The sequence below is a fragment of the Suncus etruscus genome, chromosome 1 (assembly GCF_024139225.1).
Source record: "Suncus etruscus isolate mSunEtr1 chromosome 1, mSunEtr1.pri.cur, whole genome shotgun sequence".
NCBI classification, from domain to species: domain Eukaryota; kingdom Metazoa; phylum Chordata; class Mammalia; order Eulipotyphla; family Soricidae; genus Suncus; species Suncus etruscus.
Genome location: NC_064848.1, coordinates 206,103,068 through 206,130,621, shown reverse-complemented (window position 1 = coordinate 206,130,621; position 27,554 = coordinate 206,103,068). Strand labels below are relative to the sequence as shown.

General features: G+C 55.9%; 2 protein-coding genes across 2 annotated transcripts; both read right to left on the bottom strand.

Annotated features, from left to right (window-relative positions):
- Positions 1 to 366: 366 nt before the first annotated feature.
- C1H17orf99 (chromosome 1 C17orf99 homolog) lies at positions 367 to 11,436 on the bottom strand. Its single transcript, XM_049768610.1, has 9 exons — positions 11,433 to 11,436; positions 8,415 to 8,447; positions 4,137 to 4,460; positions 2,031 to 2,300; positions 1,843 to 1,939; positions 1,095 to 1,104; positions 911 to 982; positions 630 to 775; positions 367 to 442 (listed from the first exon to the last, which is right to left on the bottom strand). Exons 1-9 carry the CDS (start codon positions 11,434 to 11,436, stop codon positions 367 to 369), a joined length of 1,032 nt encoding a protein of 343 aa, XP_049624567.1.
- A 2,716-nt stretch (positions 11,437 to 14,152) lies between these two features.
- TMC8 (transmembrane channel like 8) lies at positions 14,153 to 27,284 on the bottom strand. Its single transcript, XM_049768598.1, has 19 exons — positions 27,168 to 27,284; positions 26,816 to 26,954; positions 25,947 to 26,022; positions 25,690 to 25,853; positions 24,910 to 25,057; positions 24,681 to 24,826; positions 24,314 to 24,463; positions 24,051 to 24,133; positions 23,168 to 23,304; positions 21,942 to 22,089; positions 21,119 to 21,289; positions 20,885 to 21,024; positions 17,860 to 17,983; positions 17,421 to 17,518; positions 17,106 to 17,289; positions 16,407 to 16,537; positions 15,712 to 15,870; positions 15,288 to 15,366; positions 14,153 to 14,422 (listed from the first exon to the last, which is right to left on the bottom strand). The coding sequence occupies exons 1-19, from the start codon at positions 27,282 to 27,284 to the stop codon at positions 14,153 to 14,155; spliced, it is 2,664 nt and encodes an 887-aa protein (XP_049624555.1).
- Positions 27,285 to 27,554: the final 270 nt, after the last annotated feature.

Genomic DNA, 27,554 nt, shown 5'->3' with positions numbered 1-27,554 from the left:
CCCGGACGCTCCTCCCCGGGGCGTGCCCGGCCCAGGCAGGGACCGTGGGCAAAGTGCGGCGCCCGACGCCCAGCAGCGAGCGAGGCGGGGACCGGCCCGTCCGTCCACCTGGCGGCGGGACCCGAAAGGGGAGACTGGAAAGCCCCAAGGCTCCGCCCTCCTCCGCGCCTCCGGGAGGCCTTTTCTGGGCTTCCCCGACTCTGAGCACCCACTGGGGCTCGGCCCTTCCCCACCCGCCTCTCTCTCTGCTGCTAAGCCTAGGTGGGCTTCACCCCCCACAATGGTGGCTTGGCACTTCCAGGGGCTCCAGGACACAGGCAGAAGGAAGGTTCGCCGGGGGAGCAGCAGGGTGCAGAGTTTAATCCCTCAATCCAGTCTGCAGTCCACCCTCAGGTCCCCACTGGGCGGCTCTGCAGGGCCACTGATGTCCAGGCAGCCTTTGCTAGGGTCCAGTGGGGGTGCTGGACAGGCAGTGGTTTCTGGGCCACATCCTGCAGCGGCACTCAGGGGTTACTTCTGGCTCTGTGTGCTCAGGTTCACTCCTGGCAGTGTTCAAGGGATGCTGGGGATCGAACCCCAGTAGGCCGCATACAAGATAAATTTCCTCCCTGCTGTGCTGTCGTTCTGACCCCCCTCCCCCGACCCTCCCTTCTGTCTGCAGTCGCCCCTCTCCCGAGCTGTTATGCATGCAGGATTCTGGAATCCGCGAGTGGCCCTTCTCTCCAACTGCGGGGCTGTTCGGCAGCTTCACCAGGCCCATCTTGGAGCTCACAGCCTTGACAGGGAAGAAGCAAGAGTTCACACCAGGCGCCAGCCCACACCATACCCATCCTGGCTTTATAGGGCTGGGTACCGCCGTTCCCCAGGGCAGGAGGAGCGCCGTGGGGGTTTAGTCACCCCATTGAATCACCAGCGGCAAGCGCAGCTCTACTCCAGGCTTTATGGGAGGGAAACTGAGACTCAGCCGCTGATAGGGCAATTCCTGGGAGTGTGGAAAGGACAGAGGCTTGGGCGGAGACCCGAAGAGGGTGAGGATGGGCACCCGGGCTGGTGGCCACGAGGCATGGACCCAACACAGAAGGCTATCTGGATACCAAGTGGGTCCTGATCAGAGGGGACCGTGGGCACCCAGGCCAGACAGATGACAAAGGCCAAGGCAATCAGATAGTCAGTGGGAGGCATCCCCCAAGGGTTCCCAGGCCAGGCAGTAGCCTGGGATCACCTTCCCAGACCCATAGGGACTAATAAGAGAGTCACAGCCAAGACCCACAGACCCACCCACACACAGGGCAAGTTGCCGAGGACACGGGGTCAGCCCCAGAGTGACATTTGCAGTGGACTGAGAGACGGTCCAGGGATTGACACACACTTTGCATCTGGGACGGGTCCTGGGTTTTATCCCCAACCTCACTTGGGACCCCGTAAGCACTAAAGTGGGAGTAGGCACTGAGCACTGCTGGGTGTGGGCCTCAAAACTAAACCCAAGAAGACTCTTATGCAGCACAAGTCTGATAGACACCCCTTGCTCTTCTTTGTTTTTTTTCCTTTCTGTTTGTTTTTTCTTTTTTGGTTTTTGGGCCACACTTGGCAGCACTCATGGGTTACTCCTGGCTCTATGCTCAGGAATCACTCCTGGCAGGGTCGGGGGACCCTATGGGATGCCAGAGATCAAACTCAGATTAGCAGCTGCAAGGCAAATGCCCTTCCCACTGTGTCATCATTTTGGCCCCGAGGGATGAACCCTCCAAGTTTCATCCCACTGCCAGGGTCTGCACCCTGGCCAGGGTCTCTGTGACAGTGGCTTTGGCATCTCCTGCCCACCTGGCCCACTCCATTCCCTACCTGGTCCTCATGGTCCAGCCCAGCATCCCTGAGGAAATGGCCGCGATGGAGGAGAGGCTGCTGGCCAGCACCAAGGTGGGCACCGAGGGCAGCAGTCCTGTGGGATGAACAGAGCAGGGCTAAACTCCCTCCCTGGACCAAGATGGGCCTCCCACTCGCTGGCCCTCAGCAAAGCCCGCTCTTCTGACCTGGGGGCACCAGTGTGAGGGGGCTGTGTCCGATGCTGACGTTGTTCTCAGCTTGGCACTGGAACCAGCGGGACGTCTGGGACACCGAGAGGGAGAAGTGAGCAGGCTGCCCGTAGCGGGGCGTCTGGCGCGTGTGGACATGCCCGTCCTTCCCCACCAGGCTGTAGGTGATCGGGGGACTGCCCGCCTGTGCCTGGCAGGACACATGCACCAGGGCACCCTCACGGTCGTCTTGCAGCGTGAAGTTGGCCTGTGGCTGGGACACCGGTTCTGGGGGACAGAAGAGGAAGGCCTAGCTGCAGTCTCCTGCCTTTCAGAATGCCCATCTTTGGGGCTGGAGTGATAACATAGCGAAAGGGCATTTGCCCTGCACACTGCTGACCCGGAATGGACTCGGGTTTGATGTTCAGCATTCCATATGGCCCCCGAGCCTGCCAGGACTGATTTCTGAGCTCAGAGCCAGGAGTAACCTCTGAGTGTCATCAGGTGTGGCCCAAAATAAAAAAAAAAAAAAAAGAAAGAAAAACAAACAAACAAACAAAAACAGGGGCCGGAGAGATAGTACACCGGTAAGGTGTTTGCCTTGCACGTGGCCAACCCAGGAGACAGTGCTTCAATTCCCAGCATCCCATATGATCCTTCGAGCCTACCAGGGTTCCTGAGTGCAGAGCCAGGGGTAACCCTGAGCGCTGCCAGCTGTGACCCAAAAACCATAAAGAAAGAAAACAAAACAAAATGCCTGTCTGCTCCAGGCAGACCTTCTGGGTTACCCCCTTCTTTTGGACTTTGATGCAGCCTGAAAGCACCTCACACATTACAATTATTTTCATTCTCTTTTTTGGGGGGGCAGAAGGGGTTACTCCTATCTCTGAACTCAGGAATCACTCCTGGTGGTGCTTGGGGGACCCTTAGGGATGCTGGAGATCAAACCTGGGTTGGCCTCGTGCAAGGCAGGCATTCTTACCACTGTGCTATTGCTCCAGTCCTTTGTCTGTATATTTGTGTCATATGTTACCACTTGTCAGATTTAGCAAGTGAAAATGCAGGATGTACTTGAAGTTCAGATAAACAATAGCTCATTTTACAGAAGCTGTCTGCAAAATTTGCCTGGCAGTGCAGGAGTGATAGATAGCACAGCAGGGAAAGACATTTGCCTTGCAAGCGGCTGACCAGAAGTGATTCCTCAGGGCAAAGCCAGGAATAAGCCCCGAGCGTGTGTGGCCAAAGAACAACAAAAACAAAACAAAACAGAACCAAAACAAAAAAGAAAAGAGCCCAGTATCCCTATTCATATTCTTTCAGGTTTGTTGCTGTTTTGGTTCTTAGAGCCACACCATGTGATACTCAGGTTTACTCCTGAGGACCATGTGGGATGCTGGGGATAGAATCTGGGTTGGCCGCATGCAAGGCAAGAGCCCTCCCTGCTGTGCTTTCACTCAATCCCTGTTCTTTTTTCTTTCCATCTTACTGGAACTCGGTTCCTTAGAACAGTCTTAGACGCTGGCAGAGGACTGTGCGGCCCAGGCTCCTCTTCACCCCCCCAAAAAAGCATCTCCCAAGGTCCTCAGCCAAAAGCTCCAAAGAGCCTTCCTGGGGAGCACCCACCACCCACTCCCCTTGAGAGACACTTTCCCCAGGAGACAAGTGAGGCCCAGAGAGGTTGAGTGAGCATTTGCCAGGGGTCACATTGCCCATCCTGTCCTATCACAGTGGCTAGGAAGGCTCCGGTCCTGGGCTCTCCCCACCCTGCACCCCTGCACTAGTTCAAATCTCAGCTGGTGGGGCCTGCCCTGCACCCCTGCCTGTCAGCTGTGGGGGGTACCCAGGGTTCATGGATACAAACTGGAGAGTTGGCAGATGGATTGAGGTGGGAAGAAGCCTACAGCTTCTACCTCCATGACAGGGACTGAGAGGCTAAAGCTGGCAGGAGCTGGGCACCTCGGCCCATACCTCCCACAGCCTGCTCAGTCCTGCCATGTGGTCCCAGAGCTTCTAGGCCATGCCATCCCATGAGGACCTGTGCCAGCTGCTCCCTGTGAGTTGCTCCCGAGCCCATTGCTTGGGGTCTCCCCATGTCTTGGGGACCTACAGTCACCGCACACTCACTGGCCCACAATTCCCAGTACAGCTGTAGCTCGCTGCTGGTCGGTTGTCTCCGGGGCGAGTCATGCCGGGTGTTCAGCCAGGGCGAGTCCAGCTGGCAGGAATAGGTGAGCAGGTCTGGCCTGGACTTGAGCGTGACATTGATGTAGAAGGAGGCTGCTTCCCCGGTGGTCACTACCTTCCGGGCCACCAGGATTCCCCTGCTGCCCCACAGGAGATACTTGACAGGCGGGGGCTTTCGGGCCGCGTGGCAGGAGATGAGAACTCGGCGGCTTCTGGGAAATACCTCTAGGACTTTGTAAGTAATGAGGACCTCGGGAGGGGCTTCTGGGGGGGGGGTGCCAAGGAGGAAGAAAAAAAGAGTTAAAGGGAGGCCTGGAGTGGTAGCACAGCAGGAAGGGCGTTTGTTTGCCTTGCACACAGCAGGCCCAGGTTCAATTACCAGCATCCTATAGGGTTCCCCGAGCCTGCCAGGAGAAGTGATTTCTTTTTTTTTTTTTTTTTTTTTTTTTGGTTTTTGGGCCACACCCGTTTGACGCTCAGGGGTTACTCCTATGAACTCAGAAATTGCCCCTGGCTTGGGAGGACCATATGGGACGCCGAGGGATCAAACCGGGGGATCGAACCGCAGTCCATCCTACGCTAGCGCTTGCAAGGTAGACACCTTACCTCTAGCGCCACCTTCCCGGCCCCGAGAAGTGATTTCTGAGCACAGAGCTAGGAGTAACCCCTAAGCACTGCTGGGGGTGGTCCAGAAACAAAATTAGAAAAGAAAGTGGGGGGGCCCGGAGAGATAGCACAGCGGCGTTTGCCTTGCAAGCAGCTGATCCAGGACCAAAGGTGGTTAGTTTGAATCCCGGTGTCCCATATTGTCCCCTGTGCCTGCCAGGAGTTATTTCTGAGCAGACAGCCAGGAGAAACCCCTGAGCACCGCCGGGTGTGGCCCAAAAACCAAAAAAAAAAAAAAAAAGTGGGGCTGGAGGGGTGGTGCAAGCGGTAAAGCGTCTGCCTTGCCTGCACTAGCCTTGGACGAACCTGGGTTTGATCCCCCAGCATTCCATATGATCTCCCAAGCCAGAAGTGATTTCTTTTTTTTTTTTTTTTTTTGGTTTTTGGGCCACACCCGTTTGATGCTCAGGGGTTACTCCTGGCTATGCGCTCAGAAATCGCCCCTGGCTTGGGGGGGACCATATGGGACGCCGGGGGATCGAACCGTGGTCCGTCCTACGCTAGCGCTTGCAAGGCAGACACCTTACCTCCAGCGCCACCTTCCCGGCCCCCAGAAGTGATTTCTTTCTTTTTTTTTTTTTTTGTGGTTTTTGGGTCACACCCGGCAGTGCTCAGGGTTTTTTTCCTGGCTCCGAGCTCAGAAATTGCTCCTGGCAGGCACGGGGGACCATATGGGACACCGGGATTCGAACTGATGACCTTCTGCATGAAAGATAAACGCCTTACCTCCATGCTATCACCAGAAGTGATTTCTGAGCGCATAGCCAGGAGTAACCCCTGAGCGTCACTGGGTGTGGCCCCAAAAACAAAACAAACAAGCAAAAAAAAAAAACACAAAAAAAAAGGAAGAAGAAAAGAAAGAAAAGAAAGTGGATAAAGGATGGGGAGCTAGTTCAGAGGGACCAGAGCACAGGTATGAGTCCATTCCCAGCGACTGCAGGATCCCCTGAGCACCAGCTGGGGTTGGCCCCCTCTCCCACCCTCAATAAAAGAAATGTTGATTTCAGAGTCTGGGAAGGCTCAATGGTGAAGCCCTGTTCCCCAGGAGCTTGAGGCCCTGATTTGGATCCCTGGTCCCATCCACATGCCTGGTGCAGTTCTGGGGCTCTGGCCCCAAAACCAAGAGTGCGACCCTGTGCATCAAAACAAAGGCAGTGACAGCAAGCAAGCAGTGGGGAGGGGAAGTCATGAAGAAAAACGTTTTTGTGTGGGCCGGAGAGATAGCATGGAAGTAAGGTGTTTGCCTTGCATGCAGAAGGACGGTGGTTCGAATCCCATAGGGTCCCCTGAGCCTGCCAGGAGTGATTTCTGAGCGCAGAGCCAGGAGTAAGTAACCCCTGAGCACTGCTGGGTATGACCCAAAATCCCCCCAAAAAATGTTTGTGTGTGTGTGTGTGTGTGTGTGTGTGTGTGTGTGTCCACTGTTGGAGCTGAGCTGGTGTGTGACGCAGTGAGGACTGGGCCCAGGTGCGTGGGCCCAGCCCCAGAGGATCTTCTACAGCAGCCCCAACATCCACTGTCTGCCCCCCCCTACCATGACCACTTCCTCACCGCCTCTCGGGGCCTCTTGGCTCTTGCTGCCTCTCTGCTGGGTCCAGAGCTGGAGTTGTAACCATCTGGCAGTTTCGTCACCAACCCTGATTCCCACCAGTCTCCTCTGTAGAGACAGCAGCCCTGGCCGTAAATCAAAGTCCCACCCTCCCAGCCACTGCCACTGCCCAGACCTTCTACTCTGACCTCATGGGTGCAGGGCCCCATCCACACTGTGGGGGTGTTCCCAACTCGGGCAACCCTCTCCTGTCCAGGACCCTGCTGCCGTGGTCACCCTCCGGCCTGCTCTGGCAGAGGGCTGCACCTCCCCTCACTCAGTTTCACCGACCCCACGAGCCTGTGAGTCCCCTTGCTCTGTCCTGGGCCCTGTGTCACTCTCAGGCTGGGACAGCACTGTGTCCCAAGTAGGCACTGGGAGGCATTTGCTAAATGAGTCAATGAAGAATTGAATAAAGTCTCGATGAATGAACGAATGGGTGAATGAATAAGTAGTGAATGAAGAAATGAATAAGTTTCTTAGGCAAATGAATGAGTGGATGGATGAACAAAGGAAGAAATGAATGGCAAATGAGTGAATGAATGAATGAATGAGTCAATGAGTTAAAGATGTGCGGTCCGTCAAAAGTGTTGGGCAGGGCCCGGAGAGATAGCACAGCAGCGTTTGCCTTGCAAGCAGCCGATCCAGGACCAAAGGTGGTTGGTTCGAATCCCGGTGTCCCATAGGGTCCCCCGTGCCTGCCAGGAGCTATTTCTGAGCAGAAAGCCAGGAGTGACCCCTGAGCACCACCGGGTGTGGCCCAAAAACCAAAAAAAAAAAACCCAAAAAACAAAAAACAAAAAAAAAAACCCAAAAAACCCAAAGTGTTGGGCAGCCAGGGCTAACCAGCCAGAACAAACCAGGACTAAACAGAACCAACCAGGACCAACCAGGATTAATAAACCAATAATATCCAGGACTAACTGGATCAACCATTTCTAACCAACCAATACCAACCAGGACTAGCCAGGACCAACCAGGACTAACCTGAACTAACCTAGAGCAAACAGGACTAATCAGGACCAACCTAAACTAACCAAGATGAACCTGAACTAACCGGAACCAACTAGTACTAACCAGGACTAATCAACCAATACCAACCAGGACTAACCAGAATCAACCAGGACCAACCTGGACTAAGATTAACCAGGACCAACCCAGACTAACCAGGACTAATCTGGACTCTGCAGGGTGGAGACGCCCAGGTACTTCCCTCCTCCTCTTTGAACCATGGGTTTTGTTTTCTGAGCAAATGAGGAAGTGAATCCTCTGAGGCCTTGCAGCAGACCCGCCCTTAGCCCTTCAAGACTGCTCTGGCCCCGTCACCAGGAGACTCTTGGGGAGAGTGGACCGGGCTCAGGGGAACCAGAGGGAGCAACTCTGAGATTGGTGAGGAGGTGACCTGGAGAGGCCTGGACCTGGAGAGGTGGTAGCCCGAACCCATCCTGGGTGGTCGGCCCGGATGCCCCCACACGGCTGCTGCGAGCACTGTAGGCCCAGGGTCGGCTGTAGGCTCAGGATTTGACCTTTTCTGGGCCCTTCTCCAGGGCTGCCCTCTCTGTGTTCACCCCTGCCATGTACCTGCGGGGTCATGCTGCAGATCAGGATGAGTGATGGTGAGACAGTGGTCCCCGCCCCAGGGGAAGCCCAGCTCTTTTTGTGCCCGGAAAGGGACATTCAGCAGGTCCCCTTTCTTTCTTTCTTTCTTTTTTTTTTTTGGGCCACACCCAGCGGTGCTCAGGGGTTACTCCTGGCTGTCTGCTCAGAAATAGCTCCTGGCAGGCATGGGGGACCATATGGGACAACGGGATTCGAACCAACCACCTTAGGTCCTGGATCAGCTGCTTGTAAGGCAAACACCGCTGTGCTATCTCTCCGGGCCCGGGTCCCCTTTCCTGCTCTACATGGAATCACCATCTGATCCCCCTTCCCAGCTGAACCCAGCCCCCACTCCCACTACTTACCATCTTCGTGCTCCGCTGAGAAACTGCTGGTGGCTGAAAAGGAGATGGTAATGAAGTGAGGGGAACTCAGGGACCCCCCACCTGCTCAAAGACTCTTCTTGGCTCAGAGACACCCCCCCTTCGGTCTAGACGCAGGGGTCTTCAAACTACGGCCCGTGGGCCACATATTGTATTTATTCCGATTTTGTTTCTTCACTTCTAAATAAGATATATGCAGTGTGCATAGAAATTTGTTCATAATTTTTGTTTTTCCTATAATCTGGCCCTCCCAACAGTCTGAAGGACAGTGAACTGGCCCCCTGTTTAAAAAGTTTGAGGACCCCTGGTCTAGAGACTTGCACAGCTCAGAGACCCCTCTTCTTTTTTTTTTTTTTTTTTTTTTTGGGGTTTTGGGCCACACCCGTTTGACGCTCAGGGGTTACTCCTGGCTATGAGCTCAGAAATCGCCCCTGGCTTGGGGAGACCATATGGGACGCCGGGGATCGAACCTGGTCCGTCCTACGCTAGCGCTTGTAAGGCAGACACCTTACCTCTAGCGCCACCTTCCCGGCCCCAAAACTTTCAATTCCAAAGGGATGTTGTTGTTGTTGTTGTTGTTCTTCTTCTTTTTTTTTTTTTTTTTTTTTTTTTGGTTTTTGGGCCACACCCGATAACGCTCAGGGGTTACTCCTGGCTATGTGCTCAGAAGTTGCTCCTGGCTTGGGGGACCATATGGGACACCGGGGGATCGAACCGCGGTCCGTCCGAGGCTAGCGCAGGCAAGGCAGGCACCTTACCTTTAGCGCCACCGCCCGGCCCCCTCAGAGACCCCTCTTCACTCAGAGGCTGCCCTCGGGCATCCCTGGGGAATCAGTGACAGCCTTGCTGAGAATACTGGCATTGTCTCAGACCTAGGCCTAGCCTCTCCCCCTCTGGTGACCCCCCAAGGACCCCTTGCCCCGGCCCTGGGGGTTTACCCAGCATCGGCCACAGGAGCAGCGGCAAAAGCAGCCACATGCTTGTCTCCATCCAGCTCTGCTCCCCAAGGTTCCCACAGGGGCCCCATCTCTCTGGGTGGGTGCCTGCAGCCTGGAGATAACCTCAGTGCACCTCCCCACCCCCATCGCCAGGCACAGCCTGAACCCCCCACCTTGGCCAGTGCCTGTTCCTGATGGAAAAGGGCTGGGAACTCTGCTCCGGGGAGTCAAGATGAACAGGCTATGACCCCTGAACTCTTTATTTGGGGGCCACACAGGCCGTGTTCAGGGGTTACTCCTGGCTCTGTGCTCAAGAATGCTTGGAGGTGCTCACGGGACCATCTGGGATGCCAGGCATCAAACCCGAGTCTGCTATGTGCAAGGCCAGCACCCTTCCCACTGAGCTATCTCTTTGGTCCCTGACCCCTGCCATCCTCATCCCTGCTACCTGCTCTGGCTTTGATAAAAGGAATCATCCTGGATTTGGGGCTGGGTCTGAAGGAATCACAAAGATCTTTATTGTGGGGTCCTCCCATTCTTAAAGACTCTTGGTCCATGGGGCTGGTGGTTGACCAGTTGAATTCGAGGTCCTGAGAATGGGGGCTGCATGGTTCTGGAGTGCCCGGGGCAACCAGGGTTACCCCAGCTGTGGCTGGGGGCCTCCAGGACTGTCCTGGAAGCTCAGGGGACCAGGCTGGGTCAGGAGTTGATGAGAGCTGCACCCTCGCATCTGTGTCACACCCATGTTTCTCTAAGGGCTCTTCCAAGCCTCCTGGGCAGGCAGACGCGGGACCACATCAGAGAGCAGGGGCCAGGCCTTTGGGATCTTCTGTTGGTGTCTACCAGACTGTGGGCATAGCCCCACAGTTACGCCTAAAGGGGCCGGAGTGATAACACAGTGAGGAGGGTGTTTGACTTGCATGCAATCGACTTGGGTTCAAGCCCCCGGGATCCCATAGGACCCCTGAGCACTGCCAGTAGTGATTGAGGTAGAACCAGCACTGGCAGACGTGAACCCCAAATCAATACTAAAATAAATTTTGAGCTGCTAAGTGGAGGAGACCTGAATCACCCCAGAAGCAGGATAAGGGGACAGGAGCAGAGATTAAGCTCAGACAAGAGGGGACCCTTACTTGGGGCAGAAGTGATAGCACAGCAGGGAGGGCTTTTGCCTTGCACATGGCCAACCTGGTTTCAGTCTCCAGTATCCCATAGGATCCCCGAGTCTACCAGGAGTGATTTCTGAGCACAGAACCAGGAGTATCCCCTGAGCATCACCAGATGTGACCCTAAAACAGACAAACAAAAAAAGAGGGGAACCTTCTTTGTGCGTCCCCAGTAGTCGCCAGACCAAACTATAGAGAAGCCAGTAGCCCAGTGGGTCCCACCAAAGTTGAATGTGATGGGCCAGCACAGGGACTAAGCTCAGGGAAACCCCTGGAAGACAACAGGGAGTCTGTGAGGGGGGCCCAGCCAGCAGCAGCCCCCACTCCCACCCCACCCAGCTAGGTCTGGAATGGGCAGGAATCACCCCTGGGAGGGGCCTCCCTAAGAATAACCCACCCTAGAACTTGCAAGCTTTCAATGGGAGCCAGAAATTCTTCCTCTGTCCAGGACCATCTGTCTAGGCTAGGGCCCCTCTGCCCCTCTCCAGGGGTTTGCTGGGGCCCATGAGGTCAGGTGTGGGGAGCCTGGTCTGAGAGGATGGCCCAGCTCCTGAGGCACCCAAACCAACTTTGACATGGCCCAGGATGGGTAGGCAGCGGATTTCCAAGTCTTGGATCTAGCCTCACTTTGGTGGCCCTGGTGGGTTTCCTTCCCTGTCACCCCAAGTTCCTGAGAGGTCAGGAATGGGCGTGGCTGGAGGGAAGACAGGTGCCTCTGCCCAGCTTCCTGAGGGTCTCTGTTGATATAGGTCGCCTGGCTGGAATCTGAATTCTTCTATGAGGAAGAACCCATCAAAACAAGGGCAGCCTGGGTCCATCCAATCCTGTCCTCTGGCAGGCCCCACCCACTACAGTCCATCAGACCCGACCCCACCCATCAGACAAACCATGCTCACCCATGAGGGCCCACCCCACATGTCCTGGTCCCACCCACTTCGTTAAGGCAGTCAGATAGGCCCGTCGCAGCCAGTCCTGGGCAATGGCAGACTCCAGTTTCTTTGCGAACTAGAGCGGTGGGGATTAAGATGAAACTGGACTGTATTATTATTAATTGCAAAATATAAACTGGGCACTTCATGTTAGAAATCAGAGTAAGCCTCCAGGCTAGGGTGGCCCTATTGGCCAGGTTCTCTTCCCATGGGTGGAGAGATCCCATTTCAGGATGGCATTTTCCATAGTAGATAACTATTTAATAACTGCAGGTACCAGAGATTATTACTACAGATTAAAGTGCAGATACTGGTTCAGCCTTGGCTACCATATGGTCCCCCAAGCATTGTTGGGAACTCCAGGAAATAGTCCCCCGAACTCATGAGGCCCAACCCCTGCCCCCAATGAACTACAGCCCTGAGTTACTATACCAGTATAGTGTGTACCTTAAGAAAATTTAGGAGGGGGGCCAGAAAGATAGCATAGCGGTAGGGTATTTGTCTTGCATGCTGAAGGATGGTGGTTTGAATCCTGGCACCCCATATGGTCCCCCAAGCCTGCTGGGGGCGATTTCTGAGCATAGAGCCAGGAGTAGCCCCTGAGCACTGCTGGGTGTGACCCAAAAACCAAAAAAAAAAGAAAAAAAGAAGGAAAATTTAGGAGAGGGGTCAGAGAGATAGCATGGAGGCAGGGCATTTGCCTTGCATGCTGAAGGACAGTGGTTCAAATTCCGGCATCCCTTATGGTCCCCCAAGCCAGCCAGGAGTGATTTCTGAGTGTAGAGCAGGAGTAACCCTTGAACGCTGCCGGGTGTAACCCCAAAACCAAAAACCAAAAAAAGAAAAAAGAAAATTTAGGAGTGGGGAAATTTAGGGGCATATAACTGGGGACATTGGTGGTGGGAAATGAGCACTGGTAAAGAGATGGGTGTTGGAATATTTTATAACTGAAACTCAATTATCAACAGCTATTTTTTAACTGTGTATCTCACAATGATTTAGTAAATTTATTTTTAAAAAACCTCAAGAGAGATGCTGGAAGGATTATACATAGGGGGACATTTTTTCTTGCACATGGCTGGCTGCCCTGGGTTCCTTCTCCCCAGCATCTGATACAGTCCCCTCCAAGCCACCTAGGAGTGATCCTAGAATGTGGGTATTCCCCCCTCCCCCAACTCATCTGAATGATCAGAACTGCCCATACCTAGAATGGGTGGGTAGAGGAGGCTGACTCGGGGAAAAGTGGGGATAAGGAGAGTTAGAGTCAGCAAAGGATTCAGCATCAGCAAAGAAGCATCAACAGTAGCATCAGCAAAGGGAGACAGTCAGCAAGAAAGTCTGGAGAACCAGCTGAAAGGGAGACAGAGGCAGAGAGAACCAGAAGGAGCAGAGAAGTGGCTGCTTGGAAAAGGCTTAGCATACAGACCATGTGAAGAGGTGTTCATGGTGGTAGGGACCATGAAATAAAGCTGGCTGACTCCTGGAACTTCATCTGACTGCTTTGGGCTCCGCCGTCACTTTACAACCTTCAGACCACCCAGGCCATAGTGACTTCTCGGGAACTGGGCCTAGCCGAGAAAGGCCTCACCATTCATTCACACACCAACACTGGACTTTTTAATTTATATTAAACAAACAAAACAAAACACCAGAGCAGATAGCCAAGAGTAAGCCCTGAGCACCACCAGTTATGGCCCAAATAAACAAAACAAAAAAACAAAGACCTCAGAAGGGATGAGACAGGACAGAGGGTACGGCCTGTGCCTTGCCTGCAGCTAACTCAGGATTGATTCTCAGCAGCCTATCTGTTCCCAAGCTCTGCCAGGGACGACTGTGGAGCACAGAGCAAGGAGTCAACACAGGGAGAGCCACGAAACAAAAAGAATAAAAAAATTTTAAAGCAATGAGGTAATAGGGGATAAGGCACTTGCCTTATACACGGCTGACCTGGCTCAAATCCATGGTGCCCTAATATGGTTCCCTGAGCATGGAGCCAGGATTAAGGCATGAACACTTCAGAGTGTGGCCAAAATAAAAAAAAGACAGTGAGATAAATATAGAAATAAGCTGGGAGGGGCTGGAGCGACAGCACAGCAGGGAAGGCGCTTGCCTTGTAGTTGACCCAGGGTCCCTGGCATCCCATACTGTCCCCCAGCACTGCTAGGAATAGATTTCTGAGTACAGAACCAGGATTAAACCCTGAGATCACCAGATGCGACCATCCTCCCCCCCCAAAAAAAATGAAAAGGGCTCAGTAGTACAGCAGGTAAATCTAGGTTTGGTCCCTGACATCCCGGATCCTGCCAGGAGTAACCCCTGAGCACAGCTTGGTGTGGCCCGTAACTCAAAACCCAAACCCAAATAAAATAGAAATAGAAGGTTCCATGAGGCTGGAGAGAGAGCATGGAGGTAAGGCGTTTGCCTTGCAATCAGAAGGTTGGTGGTTCGAATCCCGGCATCCCATATGGTTTCCTGAGCCTGCCAGGAGCGATTTCTGAGCCTAGAGCCAGGAGTAGCCCCTGAGTGCTGTCGGGTGTGACCCCCCCCCCAAAAAAAAAATAGAAGGTTCCATATTTCCCCCTTGTTGTCCTTGGGTGCGTGTCCCTCTCCAACACCAGCTGGAAAGTCCACTGAGGGACAACAGGGGGTCCTCTGGCTGTGGGCTGTGTGTAGAGATGGGTTCACAGCTAGACCTCGGAGCCACTGCTGGAGAAGCGGAATCTACAGGCTAGATGTGGGTCCTCGTCCAAATCCAGGGACGGGCTATGGGATGCTGCGGGGTCCTTTAAAGAGGGTCCAGGCTTGGGCTTGGGGGGCCGAGGTCCCGGAGAGCCTGGACATGGGAATCCCGGGCAGAAGGATCGTGGGCGCGAAGCTGGGGAGAGTGGGGACTCCGGGCACGGATCCGGCATCAGTCGCGACAAGTCATCCACCAGGTGCCACTTTTCTTGCACCTGCTGTGGGAACAGGCAGGGAGCAAGATTGCAAGGTGGGGAGGTGGAGATGGGCCAGCAGAGGGGATGGGGCACCAAGACCACGTGGTCCTACAGCCCCCACCCCCACAATAATACACCTTACCACCACTAGAGGCCCCATCACAATACAGCTCCCAGTCTGTCCTAGGATTTAGACCAGGGCTAGGCAGGTCAGGGCACTGGGGAGGTCCTCAGTGGCTACTTCCAGTTCTAGGGGTTACTCCTGCAGGTGCTCAGGGGACCGTCCTGTGCTGCAATGAGACCCAGGTCTCTTACCCACCCTTTGCTTTCAGTCTTTAAGAAGTTTATTTTTCAGGGCCAGAAGGATAGCACAGTGGGTAGGGCGTTTGCCTTGTACACAGCCAACCCGGGTTGCATCCCCGGCATTCCATAAGGTTCCCTGAACCTGCCAGGAGCGATTTCTGCGTGCAGAGCCAGGAGTAACCCTGAGCACTGCTGGGTGTAGCCCCAAAGCCAAAATAAAAGATATCTCTTTTTCTTTTCTGCCACAACGGAAGTGCTCAGGGCTGACTGCTGGCTCTGCTGGCAGGGATTACTCCTGGCAGGCTCCAGAGGCACAATATGCGACGTCACCCATGTACAAGACACATGCCTTCCCTGCTGCGCTCTGTCACTCTGGCCAGCTTTCAGCCTATTGAGCTCTCTCAAAATGATAATAGCTCTTAGATTCCTGTCCTCACTCTGCCGAACCCTATTATACTGGCTCTGGCTTGCACTTGAGGTTATGCTCTGCAATTGTGTCCCTGTCTCCATCTCCTCTGGGCGGGCTACTGGAGGCAGCCACACCCGAGGACAGGACAGCAACCTCCAGGGCCCTAGCACTCACCCAAAGCAGCTGCTTCCGGAGCCCCTGGATGGCCCGGCCATTGGCCTGGTACTGGGAGATGCACACGGTCAGGACGAGGCTGTGAACAGTCAGATCCCAGATTAGAGGTCAGCTCGCCTGCTATCCCGTGCATGTTCTCAGAACATGCCTGTGCGGGTCCTCTGCCTCCCTAAGATCTATCTTTCCTTTCTGCCTCCTCCCAGAGAGACCTCTGAGCTTCTGTTCTTTTCCTGGCCAGAATCACAGTGACCACCGAAGACGTCCACTTTACAAGGGGGTCATCCTGGGGACTTGCCTAGGGCATAGAGGAGCCCCTGGATTTCTGTTTTTGGTCCAGTGTTTTGTCCCCTGGACTCCTCATCTGCATCTGGGTACCCAAGGGAGCCCAGAACAGCCCCAGCGGTGGCATTCTTCAGAGCGGCACCTGAGCAGGATGAGCAGTGGAAAGCTGAAGGCGCGGGAGCCCAGGAAGCGCAGGACCAGCTGGCCAGCAGGTGGGACCCGCAGCGCCACCAGCTCCGGGAGCACCTGCCAGGGGGCCGAGTAGTTGCCGAAGAGGCCGCAGTCCTGGGAGGAGTGGACGCTGGGGAGAGGGGAGACAGGACCAGGTGGGAGGTGGGTCTGGGGCCTACTGTGAAGAGCCCTCGGCATCCCCTCACCTACTTTTCATTTTATTTTTTGTATTTATTTATTTGGGAGGGGGGTTCACACCCGGCAGTGCTCAGGGGTTACTCCTGGCTCTAACTCAAATCGCTCCTGGCAGGCTCGGGGGACCATATGGGATGCCAGGATTCGATCCACCGTCCTTCTGTAAATGAGATTTTTTTATTTTTGGGGTTTTTTGTTTGTTTTTGGGTCACACCCGGCTGTGCTCAGGGGTTCCTCCTGGCTCAACGCTCAGAAATCGCTCCTGGCAGGCTCCGGGGACCATATGGGATGCCAGGATTTGAACCACTGTCCTTCTATAAATAAGATTTTTTGTTTTGTTTTTGTTTTTGTTTTTGGGTCACACCCAGCTGTTCTCAGGGGGGACCATGTGGGATGCCGGGACTCGAACCATCATCCTTCTGCATGCAAGGCCAACGCCCTGCTTCCGTGACACCTCTCCGGCCCCCTCACCTGCTGACCACGTAGCCCAGGGGCCCTGCGGCCAGGAGCAGGCCCAGCAGCAGCACCAGCTGGAAGAAGAAGGTGGAGCTGGAGGCCCGGAAGCGCCGGGTGGACGCTCTGGAGTTCCGCAGGAGCGTGTACTGGGGGCGGACAACCACAAGGGGGCGCTCAACCCACCAGCCGGCGCCATAGAGGGAATGTCAAGGATGATGTGAGGTTTGGGGCGCCATGGAGAGAAGGTCAGGGAAGATGTACAGTTTGGGGCACCATGAAGGGAAGGTCAGGGAAGAAGTGGGGTTTGGGGGGGTACCATGGAGGAAAGGTTAGGGAAGATGTGGGTTCTGGGGACACCATGAAAGGAAGGTCAGGGAAAGTGTGGGGTTGGGGGCCATGGAAGGAAGGTCAGGGAAGATGAGCGGTCTGGGGGCACCATGAAAGGAAGGTTGGGGAAGATGTGGGGTTTGGGGTGCCATGAAGGAAAAGTCAGGGAAGAGTGGGGTAAAGGGCAGAGAGGGATCAGCTCTGCGGCCTCGCAAGGCTTTGACCCTCACCTTTTTTTTAGGGGGGTCACTAAGCTGCTCAGGGGTTTCTCCTAGCTCTGCACTCAGGAATCAGTTCTGGCAGCTCAGGGGACCCTATGGGGTGACTGGGATGATCCTGGGTCTGTCGCCCTCCCCGCTATGCTATCCCTCCGACCCTGACCCTCACCTTCTTGAGGTAGAAGGTGAGGAAGATGAAGGTGCTTTGGAGCAGAGGCAGCAGCGGACAGTAGTAGAGGCCCATCCAGGTGATTGTCTGCCCCGCCACGATGTCCAGCACGTTCTTGGGCACCAGGAATTCCTCCCGGTCCAGCCAGACCCAGAAGCGGCCTGAGCAGCGCTCCACCAGCAGCCTGGGGTGGGTGGGTGAGTGGGTGGTATCCAGCGTTCACCATGGGGAGGACTCCCAGGATGGACAGAGTCATGCACAGGCCCAGGGCAGCCCCCAATCCCCGGCACTACTCCCCGTCCCCCCCAGGTTCACCTCCTTGGCAGTGTGACCAGGAAGGTGAAGGAGACGGTGAGGATGAAGTTGAAGGTGCTCAGCTTGTACAGCTCCTCGCCCACTGAATTCTCCCAGCACTGCAGAGAGGGGCCTGTCATGCCCAGGCCTGGCTCATGCCCACCTGCCCACCCAGTCTTAGTGGGGCAAGAGAAGCCTCGATGTGGTTTGGATTGTGACCTGACCCATGGGAGCCATAGCTCAGCGGGCTGACACTGGTTTGCTCCCCTACCAAGAGCGTCCCCTGAGCACAGAGTAGGGAGTAGCCCCTGAGCACCACCGGAAGTGCTCCCCAACCCAACTAAACCACAAGCAGAAGCAGAGGAAGGCAGCCCCACGCCTGTTCATGGCACCATGCAAGGCCCCACGGGGACAAAGCAATGGGGTTCAAGGGACGGGCCCTGCGAGGACCCCCAGCCACCTGGTAGTCACAGACGTTGTAGCCGTAGGACTCGCAGCTGGTCTTGTTCCTCCCGATGCACAGGATGGTCTGGCCCAGCGACAGGGAGAACATAGCTAGGCTGGCCAGCTTGAGCACCACGCACCTGGGGGCAAGGCTGAGTTAGGTGGCCCCCCACTCAACACCCCATCCAAGACAGGCCCCACAAGAAGCCCCACCCAAAATCTAATAAACAGACCATGACCCCACATGCCATGCCCTGTCCACTCCATCCCTGTCCCAGCCTCTTTATTTTTTCCTGTTTGTTTTTGGGCCACACCAGGAGGTGTTCAGGGGTTACTCCTGCACTTAGAAATCATTCCTGGCATTGGGGGAACCATATGGGATGCCAGGAATCAAACCCGGGTCCGTCCCGGGCCAGCATTATGCAAGGCAAACACCCTACCACTGGCCCCCAAAGGCAGTGTTTTAACTAGGCCTGGATCTAGTTATAAAAATTCCAAGGGTGCTGTAAGCTGCTTCCCCTGAACCCCATCTCCAAATCATTCTTGGGAAAAACTGCTTCTTCTTTTTTTTTTTTTTATTATTTTTTTCTTTTTGGTTTTTTTGGGTTACTCCTGACTCTGCACTCAGAAATCACTCCTGGGGCCAGAGAGATAGCATGGAGGTAAGGTGTGTTTGCCTTTCATGCAGAAGGACAGTAGTTCGAATCCTGGCATCCCATATGGTCCCCTAAGCCTGCCAGGGGTGATTTTTTGAGCATAGAGCCAGGTGTGACCTGAGCACTGCCAGGTGTGACCCAAAAAAAAAAAAAAATAAAAGGGGAGGGCCAGAGAGATAGCACAGCCGGCATTTGCCTTGCAAGCAGCCAACCCAGGACCTAAGGTGGTTGGTTCGAATCCCGGCGTCCCATATGGTCTCCCGTGCCTGCCAGGAGCTATTTCTGAGCAGATAGCCAGGAGTAACCCCTGAGCACCACCGGGTGTGGCCCAAACCCCCCACCCCCCCAAAAAAAAAAAAACACCAAAAAAAATCACTCCTGGCAGACTCAGGGGATCCTCTGGGATGCCGGGGATCAAACCCGAGTCCATTCTGGGTTGGTCATGTGCAAGGCAAATGCTCTCCTGCTGTCCTATCCCTCTGGCTCCAAAAGTTGCTTTTTCTATGTTACTTGGTGTGGTCTGCGCTGGAGAAAGTGCAACCTCTCCAAGCAGGTGAAGTACTGACTGCAGCTCAGCCTGGGGCCTCAGTCCTAGAGGTCCTGTTTCTCCCTTTTGAGCATCACCAAGGCACCCCTGCTTGAGCCTGTGGTATGAGTTTTGTCCTTCAAGCCTTTGCGGTGTTCTTCTGCTCCCCCCACATTCCCCCATTTTTTTTCTGTGTGTGCACATGCACTACCTGGTTAGAAAAATTAACCTTCTAGACAACACGGAGCAGAGCACTGGCAATCTTGCTGGCTTGGGTTATGCTTTTGTTTTTGTTTTTTTGTCACATCTGGTGACACTCAGAGGTTACTCCTAGCTATGCACTCAGAAATTGCTCCTGGCTTGTGGGACCACATGGGATGCCGGGGGATCGAATTGTGGTCCGTCCTAGGCTAGCGTGGGCAAGGGAGATGCCTTACTGCTTGTGCCACAGCTCCGGCCCCTCAGGATTATGCTTTAGGCAACCTATGCATGGGGAGAGCAGGCAGAGACAAGGGTGGGGCAGAATCTTGAGGAGCAGCAGCCCCAGAGAAAAGCAGGTGGGGAGGAAAGAGCTCTGGGATGGAGATCGGTTGGAGCTGTTGTTGGTTTGGGCCATGCCAGGTGGTGGCTGCTGGCCTAGGGACAAAACAGAGTAGGGAGGATTTAACCGAGGCTCTCCCTGCAAAGCCATGCCGGATCTGCACCCAGGTGGTGCCAGGAGCTTGACATAAGCGGAAGCATTTTCCCACAAAAATCTCACTTCTCCATCTTTCCACGTGGAGATGAGGAAGATCACGTGAAGACTTCAGAGTGGATGGTGAGAGCCAGGGCAGCCACAGGAGTTATACCTGGTGTGTGAAGCTGGAACCCAGCTGGGGCCAGCGACATAGTACAGCAGAGAGGGCGCTTGTCTTGCTGACTTGGGTGCAATCACCTGCACTCCATATGGTTCCCTGAGCCCCTCTCAAGAGTGATCCCTGAGTACACAGAGTCAGGGTGAAGCCCTGAGCACTGGGGCTGGTGAGATAGCACAGAGGCAGGGCATTTGCCTTGCACATGGTTGATCCAGGACAGTCCCAGGTTCAATCCCTGGCATCTCATATAGTCCCCTGAGGCTGTCAGGGACGATTTCTGAGTGCAGAGCCAGGAGTAATCCCTGAGCATTGCCAGGTGTGACTCAACATTGTTGAGCATTGTTGGGTATGACACCTCAAAACAACAACAACAACACACACACACCCAACTCCCTTCGACTGGAGCGATAGCACAGCAGGTAGGACATTTGCCTTGCATCCTGTTGGCCAGGGACCAGGAATTGTTCTATTTTCAACATCCCATAGGGTCCCCTGAGCCTGCTAGGATTGATTTCTGAGTGCAGAGACAGGAGGAATCCATAAACGCCATTGGGTGTGGTTCAATAATTAAAATAAATAACTCAAGAATACAAAATTAAAGGGGCCCGGAGAGATAACATGGAGGCAGTGTGTTTGCTTTGCATGCAGAAGGATGGTGGTTCAAATCCCGGCATCCCAGATGGTCCCCCGAGCCTGCCAGGAGCAACTTCTGAGCAGAGAGAGCCAGGAGGAACCCCTGAGCGCTGCCGGTTGTGACCCAAAAACCAAAAACCAAAAAATAAAAAGAAAAAGAGAAAGCATTCACCAGCTACTCCGAAGGCTTCCTTGCACAGGGCACACAAACAGACTTGGGGTGCTTCGGAGGGAAGGAAAGGAAGCAGGGACCCCAGGACCTATGTTGGGGACCTGCTTGTTCTGTTAACCTTGCTTGGGAGTCCCCATGCCAGGCCATCTTCCTCAGCCCCAGGGAGCCAGCCTACTGATGCCACCCAGCCATTCACTCACCAGACCAGGGTGAGGTTGACCTCGGTGCTGGGAGAGTAGTTCTCCAGCTGGACCAGGAACAGAAAGATGAGGGGACCCAGATAATTGGCCAGGGCGATGACCCCAGATGGCAGATACTGGAGCAGCACGAATGGGGGGTCCTGCAAGGGAAGACCCCGTTCCTCATCACATTCTCCGGAGGACACCGATTCCAAACACCATGCCTCCCACCCCTCCCCTCAGCAGTGGCCGCACCTCCTTGTAGTCTTGTGAGTACTTGGTGGCCCAGAAGATGGCGCAGATGGCCCCGGCCACCAACAGCAGGATCAGGAGGTTGGTCCGAAGGAAGCTGAGCAGGCGGCAGGCGCGCTGGGTGCGGGTCAGATGCTGGGTCTGCAGAAATCGCCGGCCCTCCTCCAGCGCCACCTGGCAGCAAGGCAGCACAAGGGGGGGGTCTAGGCTGGGGGGGGGAGCTGCCTCGCCTTTGGGTTTTACTTGAGGGGTCCTACCTGATGGCGTTTCTCCTGGCTCAGGGATTACTCCTGCAAGTGCTCGGGGGACACTCTGGGATGCTGGGGACTGAACCTGAATCTGTTGCCTGCAAGGCAATCGCCTTCCCCATTGTGCTACCTCATGTGTGTGTGTGTGTGTGTGTGTGTGTGTGTGTGTGTGTGTGTGTGTGTGTGTGTTTTGTTTTTATTCCTGACTCTGCATTTTGAAATTACTCCTGGAGGGGCTGGAGCGGTGGTGCAGGCGGTAAGGCGTTTGCCTTACACGCAGTTTGATCCCCTGATGTCCCATATGATACCCCAAGCCAGGAGTAACCTCTGAGTGTCATCGGGTGTGACCCAAAAACAAAAAACAAAACAAACAAACAAAATTACTCCTGGCAGGCTCAGGGGACCATATGGGATGCTGAAGATTGAACCTGGGTTGGGCACAAGCAAGGCAAACACTCTACCCACTGTGCTATCTTTCCGGATCCTGTTTTGTTGGCTTGTTTGGAGGTCACAGGTGGGAGTGCTGGGGACAGAACCTGGGTGTCTGTGTCCTCTCCCACCTGGCCCTGCTGACGCACCTTTAGCTCGTTGCTGATCTCGTGCTTCTTGATGACGGCCGCTTCCCGCCCTCGGATGCAGAAGTCCCAGGACGAGAAGACCTTGGCGCTGAGCGGGGACCTGTAGTCTTGGCTCAGGAGAAGAGTCTGTGGCAGCTTCTTCACCATCCTGGGCAGATGTAGTGAGTGTGGGTGTGTGCATATGTGTGGGTGTGCATGTAGTGAGTTTACATGCATGTGTGTAACACATGTGTCCATGCTGGTGGGGGAAATGTCCTTCCCACCCGCCTCAGCTGGGGCTATGGTTCTGGAGTGGGAAACCTCAGCAGTTGGGGTCAGGCCTTTTCTTTTTTCTTTTCCTTTTTTTTTTTTTTTTTTGGTTTTTCAGCCACATCTGGTGATGCTCAGGGGTTACTCCTGTCTCTGCGCTCAGAAATCGCTCCTGACTTGGGGGACCATATGGGATATCGGGGGATTGAACCACAGTCCATCCTAGGCTAACACATGCCAGGCAGAAACCTTGCTGCTTGCGCCACTGCTCTAGTCCCAGGCCTTTTTCTTTTTTCCTTTTTAGTTTTTGGCCCATACCAGTTGTGCTCAGGGATTACTCCTGGCTCTGTGCTTAGAAATCACTCCTGGCGGTGTTCTGGGGACCCTTTGGGATGTTGGGGATTGAACCTATGTGGATTTCATACATGGTAAATGCCCTCCCCAATATGCTATCACTCTGGCCCAGGGGATTAGGTTGGTTTTTTTAGGCTTCTTTTTTTTGGGGGGGGTCACACCCGGCAGTGCTCAGGGGTTACTCCTGGCTCTGTGCTCCGAAATCGCTCCTGGAAGGCTTGGAGAACCATATGGATGCCAGGAATCGAACCACCATCTGTCCTGAATCGGCTGCGTGCAAGGCAAATGCTCTATTTGCTATGCTAACTCTCTGGTCCTGATTAGGCTATTTTTGTTTGGGGGCCATGCTGGGCTGTGCTCAGGGCTAACTCGTGGCTTTTAAGTTCAGAGGTCACTCCTGGCAGGGCTCAGGGTCCCCTATGGGGTGTCGAGGATGGAACCTGGGTCAGTGGTGTGCAAGGCCAGAGCCCACCCTGCTGTCCTATGACGCTAGCCCTCAGGGCAGACAGGCTTTGGCCATGGCCCATGTGGGGACATGGAGTTTGGGAACTGAGTCCCCCAGTCTTTTGGCATCCCAGCTGATGGGGGACCCTTGAAGACAGGGTACTAGGGACTTCACCCACCGCTGCAGGGTCCCACAGAAGCAGAGCAGTAGGCATGCCAGTGGGCTGAGGAGGTAGGCGAGCCGGATGCTGTAGGCCGAGTCTTTTTCAGGCCCTGCCTGGTATGCGCCATAGAAGAGGTAGGTCTGGTTGAAGGCCTGGAGTATAAAGAGGAAACTGAGTTCCAGGTCTGGCTATGCAAAACAACCTCAGCTCCCTTGTCCACTCCTGACAGCTGTGGGACTCTCCCCCCTGATCCTTCTGCTTCTGCTTTTGGCTTGAGGAGGGCACACCCAGCTGTGCTCAGGGTTCTGTACTCAGGAGTCTATCCTGGAGGGGTCTAAGAAATCCTGTATGATGCTGTATCGAACCCTAGTTGGCTACTTGCAGGGCAAGTGCTTTCCCTGCTAGCTTGTCTCTCTGGCCCAAGACTGGTCCTCGGACAAGACTGGTCCTCGGAAAAGCCAAAATGTGTCTCTGGAGCTGGGGGTGGTTTATGGGAAGCCTCAGCACCTCCTAATTCCAGAGCCCCCTATTGGTCCTTGGGACCTTTAAGGACTGCTGGGAACAATCCCCCCCCCAACACACATACACACTCACACACCAGGGCTGGAGTGTGGCCCCCCCAAACTCAAACACAAAACAAACATAACACACACACACACACACACACACACACACACACACATGGGCCAGAGAGACTTTGTATGTGGGAGGTCCATGGTCCCATCCCCTGCACCACAATTTTCCCCAGAGCACTGCCCCATATGCTTACCCCCACAAATAACCCCCAAACCATACAAAAAAGCCAAAATACCCTTGACCTGGGGGGGGGGGTGTCCCTGAAGTCAGTACCCTGACTTCCCCCTGATGAGTCTGTGACTGTGATGGTCCGACCACTCACCCGGCCGCTCAGGACATCCCACACTTGATTGTGAAACTTGGGGACACCGGTCTGGGACTGGGGGTCACGGGGGCACTGGAGGGCTGTGGAGGGACAGACAGGACAGTTAGCGGGGCCCTGGTTCTGCCTCTGTCCAACTCCAGAGCAGGGTTATAGGGATCCAGAGTTGGATGACAGTGGGGGTTGAGGGTGTGAGGACAGGGTTTCCGGGCACAGACTGATCTCTTACTCAGAGCACCCCACAGGTTACGGGGGTGACTCACTGGCGTTGGAGGCAAGCTGGGGGTCAGGAGGTTGGAGCCAGGCCAGTGGCAATAGGACAAAGCCTGCAATCAGCAGCAGGGTCAGAAGATTGAGCTGCAGCAGGAAGCGGAGGAAGGTGAAGTAGGCCTGGGTCCCGGTGCCGAAGAGCCCTGTGCGGATGACAGCGGGCTCGAGGGATGCAGGGACGTGCCCCAAGGGTGCCCAGGACCTCAGGGTGTGCGGTGACCACGGCTGGCCGCCCTGCAGTCCCGCCACCCGCCGCCACGCCCGCTCCAGGGTGCAGGGGTGCGAGGAGCCGGGTGAAGCCCTGGCCGGGTTCGGGGACCCGACAGAGGGGTCTGGGTGGGGATGGGGTGCAGGCCCTACCCCCGATCTCGTAGAGCGGCTTCTCCCAGAGCCCGAAGCCCCGGGACAGCCTCCGTGCTGCCTCCTGCAGCCGTCTAGCCACCTGCCACCTGTGCAGCCATCGCCGCCTCCAGCATCGCTGCAGCTCTGAGGGCTCCCGCAGCCGCCTGCAATGGGAGTGAGGGTTGGGGGGGGGTGCCTGGACCGGGACATCCCCATCCCGCCGGATCAGGGACCCCTGGGTACCCACTGGATGAGGCGCTTGTCCACCAAGGCATAGGGCAGCGCTCGCACCGGGGTCCCCGGGGCGCACAGTCGGGTCATCTCGTCCCATAGGTCCTCTGGCTCTGGGGGTTCCCGCATCTCTGCAGCTGGGGGCTCAGTGGGCCCCCCCCCCGCTATGACCCCCAACTCCGGAAAGATGCGGGGAGTCTCCAGATCTCCGAGGCCTGGCTGCCCAAAAGAGAAGAGAAGGAATTGACTTGCACAATCTCTGGGTTCAGGCTCCATCCATTCCCAGCGCGCAAAACAAACCTCTCTCCCTTGGCCTCAGTTTCCCTCCTCACTGGGAATGGGGGAAAAGTGCCTAGAACTCAGGGTTAAACAGCAGCGCTGAGAATGGGCAGAGGAAGAGTGTGGGGGTTTGCATTTGGGGCCAGGTTGGATTCCGGGTACTATAGGGTCCCCGAGCACTGAGGGTTGTAGCCCCTGAGCACTCCAAAGTATGGACCCAAAACAGTGAGCCTCCCTGCTGAGGTGAGACAGCCCCCCTCCACTTGCCTCCTGCTGGGACTCTCCTAGGGAAGCCCCAAACCCCAAGCCTGCAAAATCCAGAGTCTGCTGTGCCAACCCGGCCAGACCCAGTCTCTGTCTCTCCTCTCTCCTATGCTGGCACTGTTCTGCTCCTGGCCTGGGGACCCAGACGAGGAGGTGTGGCCACCCCGAAGCTGTACGGAATGGGGCACCCCATCCTTTCTTCCTCTCCTCTCCTCCGGAGTGCTCCCTGCACCCCTGCTCTGCGCTCACTCACCTGAGCACCCTGGGACCTTGCCCTGGAGACCCCCGATCAATCCTCCACCTCCAGGACGGCTGCAGGCAGGGAGCCCCGGGGAGGGGTCACATGACCGGACCCCAAAGCCCAGGGCTGTGCTGGCTTCCTCTGTACTCTCCACAACCACAGGCTTCCTGTGGGGCCTAGGGGTGCAGACAAGCAGGTGAGAGGTGCGGGGATGCCCCAGGACAGGCAGAACCTTGGCTGTGCCCGTGTTGGGGTGCGAGGCCCCTCACCTGTTCAGAGTCACTAGCTGGGGGGATGGAGCTTCTGTTTGGTGATTGTGGGTGTCCTGGGGCTGCGCATGCAGGGCTGGGTGGAGGTGGGGAGTGGCGGGCCCCCTTATCAGCCACAGGCAGCTTGGCTAGGGCGGACCCAGCACCCCTATTCCCACTCCCAAGCACCCACCCTCTAGCCTTGTCTGCTGGAGCCCCCGAGCATTTCTCAATTTCCTTCCTCTGCCACTCGAACCACCGAGTTCCAGGAAGCTGGGGGGCTGGAGAGGCTGGTGGGGGAGCCCCTGCCTTTCTCTCTGGCTGGGCCCTGGCCCCTGCCACAAGCCCAACTGCCGGTTTAGCTCCCGTGAATTTTCTGCTTCTCAGTCTTGCCCCTCCCCGGATGTTTTCACAACCCCCACTCTGTGCCAGTTCCATAGGGGCTGCTGGGTGCACAGCTGGGCCCAGAGTTTAGTAGGAAGTCGGGCAAATGCCCAAGTCTGTAAGGACAGTGCTCATTCCAAAGTGTTCAACCCAGGAGGGCTCCTCCAAGGAGGTGGCCTTGCTCGTGTAGCTCTGGAATCCTGCAAGCATTGAGAGCCTAGTGTGGGCATCAGGGGCAGGGAGAGGTGGTGGGGACTTTTTAGGGTGCTGTTGGTCTCTGCACCCCACTCGGCTGCCCACCTGGGCACCCCCCAGGTCTCCCCACTCAGTGCCCAGCACCCAGTTTCTGCCCTGTGGGTTGCTGGGTTTTGGGGTGCAGGCCCAAGGAGGAGGGTGAACTCAGGGCGGCGATTTCCGGTGCTCACTGAACCCCTGGGAACGCAGCCGGGCTGGGTGGGGAGTGTGGGCGCGGGTTCAGCCTTGGGGCGCCCCAGGGCCGGGCGGGCCGGTCACATGATGCCGCCACGTGGGTCGGGCCTGCCGGGCTGGGCGGGTCCTGCCGGCCGCTGTGGGTCCTTCTCCGGCCTCTGCCGCCTCCTGTGTCCCAGGTCCCGGGGTGCCGGGGTCAGGTGAGCCCGGGGTCTCCTCGGGGCGGGGCAGGCAGGGCCCGGGCAGGGGGTGTGATCTGGGGGGCGCCTGACCCGGATCCCCAACTCTGCACCCTCCAGCCAGGGTGGGGCTCAGAACTCCTAGGTTAACCTGAAGTGGGGAACCAGCCAACCCAGAGACTTCGGGGTCTGGAGCACCCCAGAGCAGAGAGGGTGTGTGCCCTAAGGACCGCTGGCTGGGGATCCTCACCGCACCCCACTTCTCCTGGAAGGTCCCAAACAATGGTCTCCGAGCCCTGCTGGCCGGAGGCATGGACTGGACAAAGGGCACTTGTTCTGGGCTGTCTGCACCTCCTTTGGGGGACATAGGAGGGGCCCCGGGACTTCAGAATCGGGGAGACAGCGTGGAACTGGGGTTCAGACAGTTCCAGGAAGTGACTTGAAAGATCCAGGGCACAGGGCAGGCCTTGCCCTGACCTTTGGGGAGGGGTGTCTCAGCTTCCCAGGGGCAGCAGGAAGGAGAGGGGCAGGAGGCACCCGGCTCAGCCCCCACCCTCCCCTTCCTTCCTCTCCTCCTCCTCCCTCCCCATGTATGGTGGAGACTGGGGGATCAGTGGGCTCTAACTGTTCCTCCACC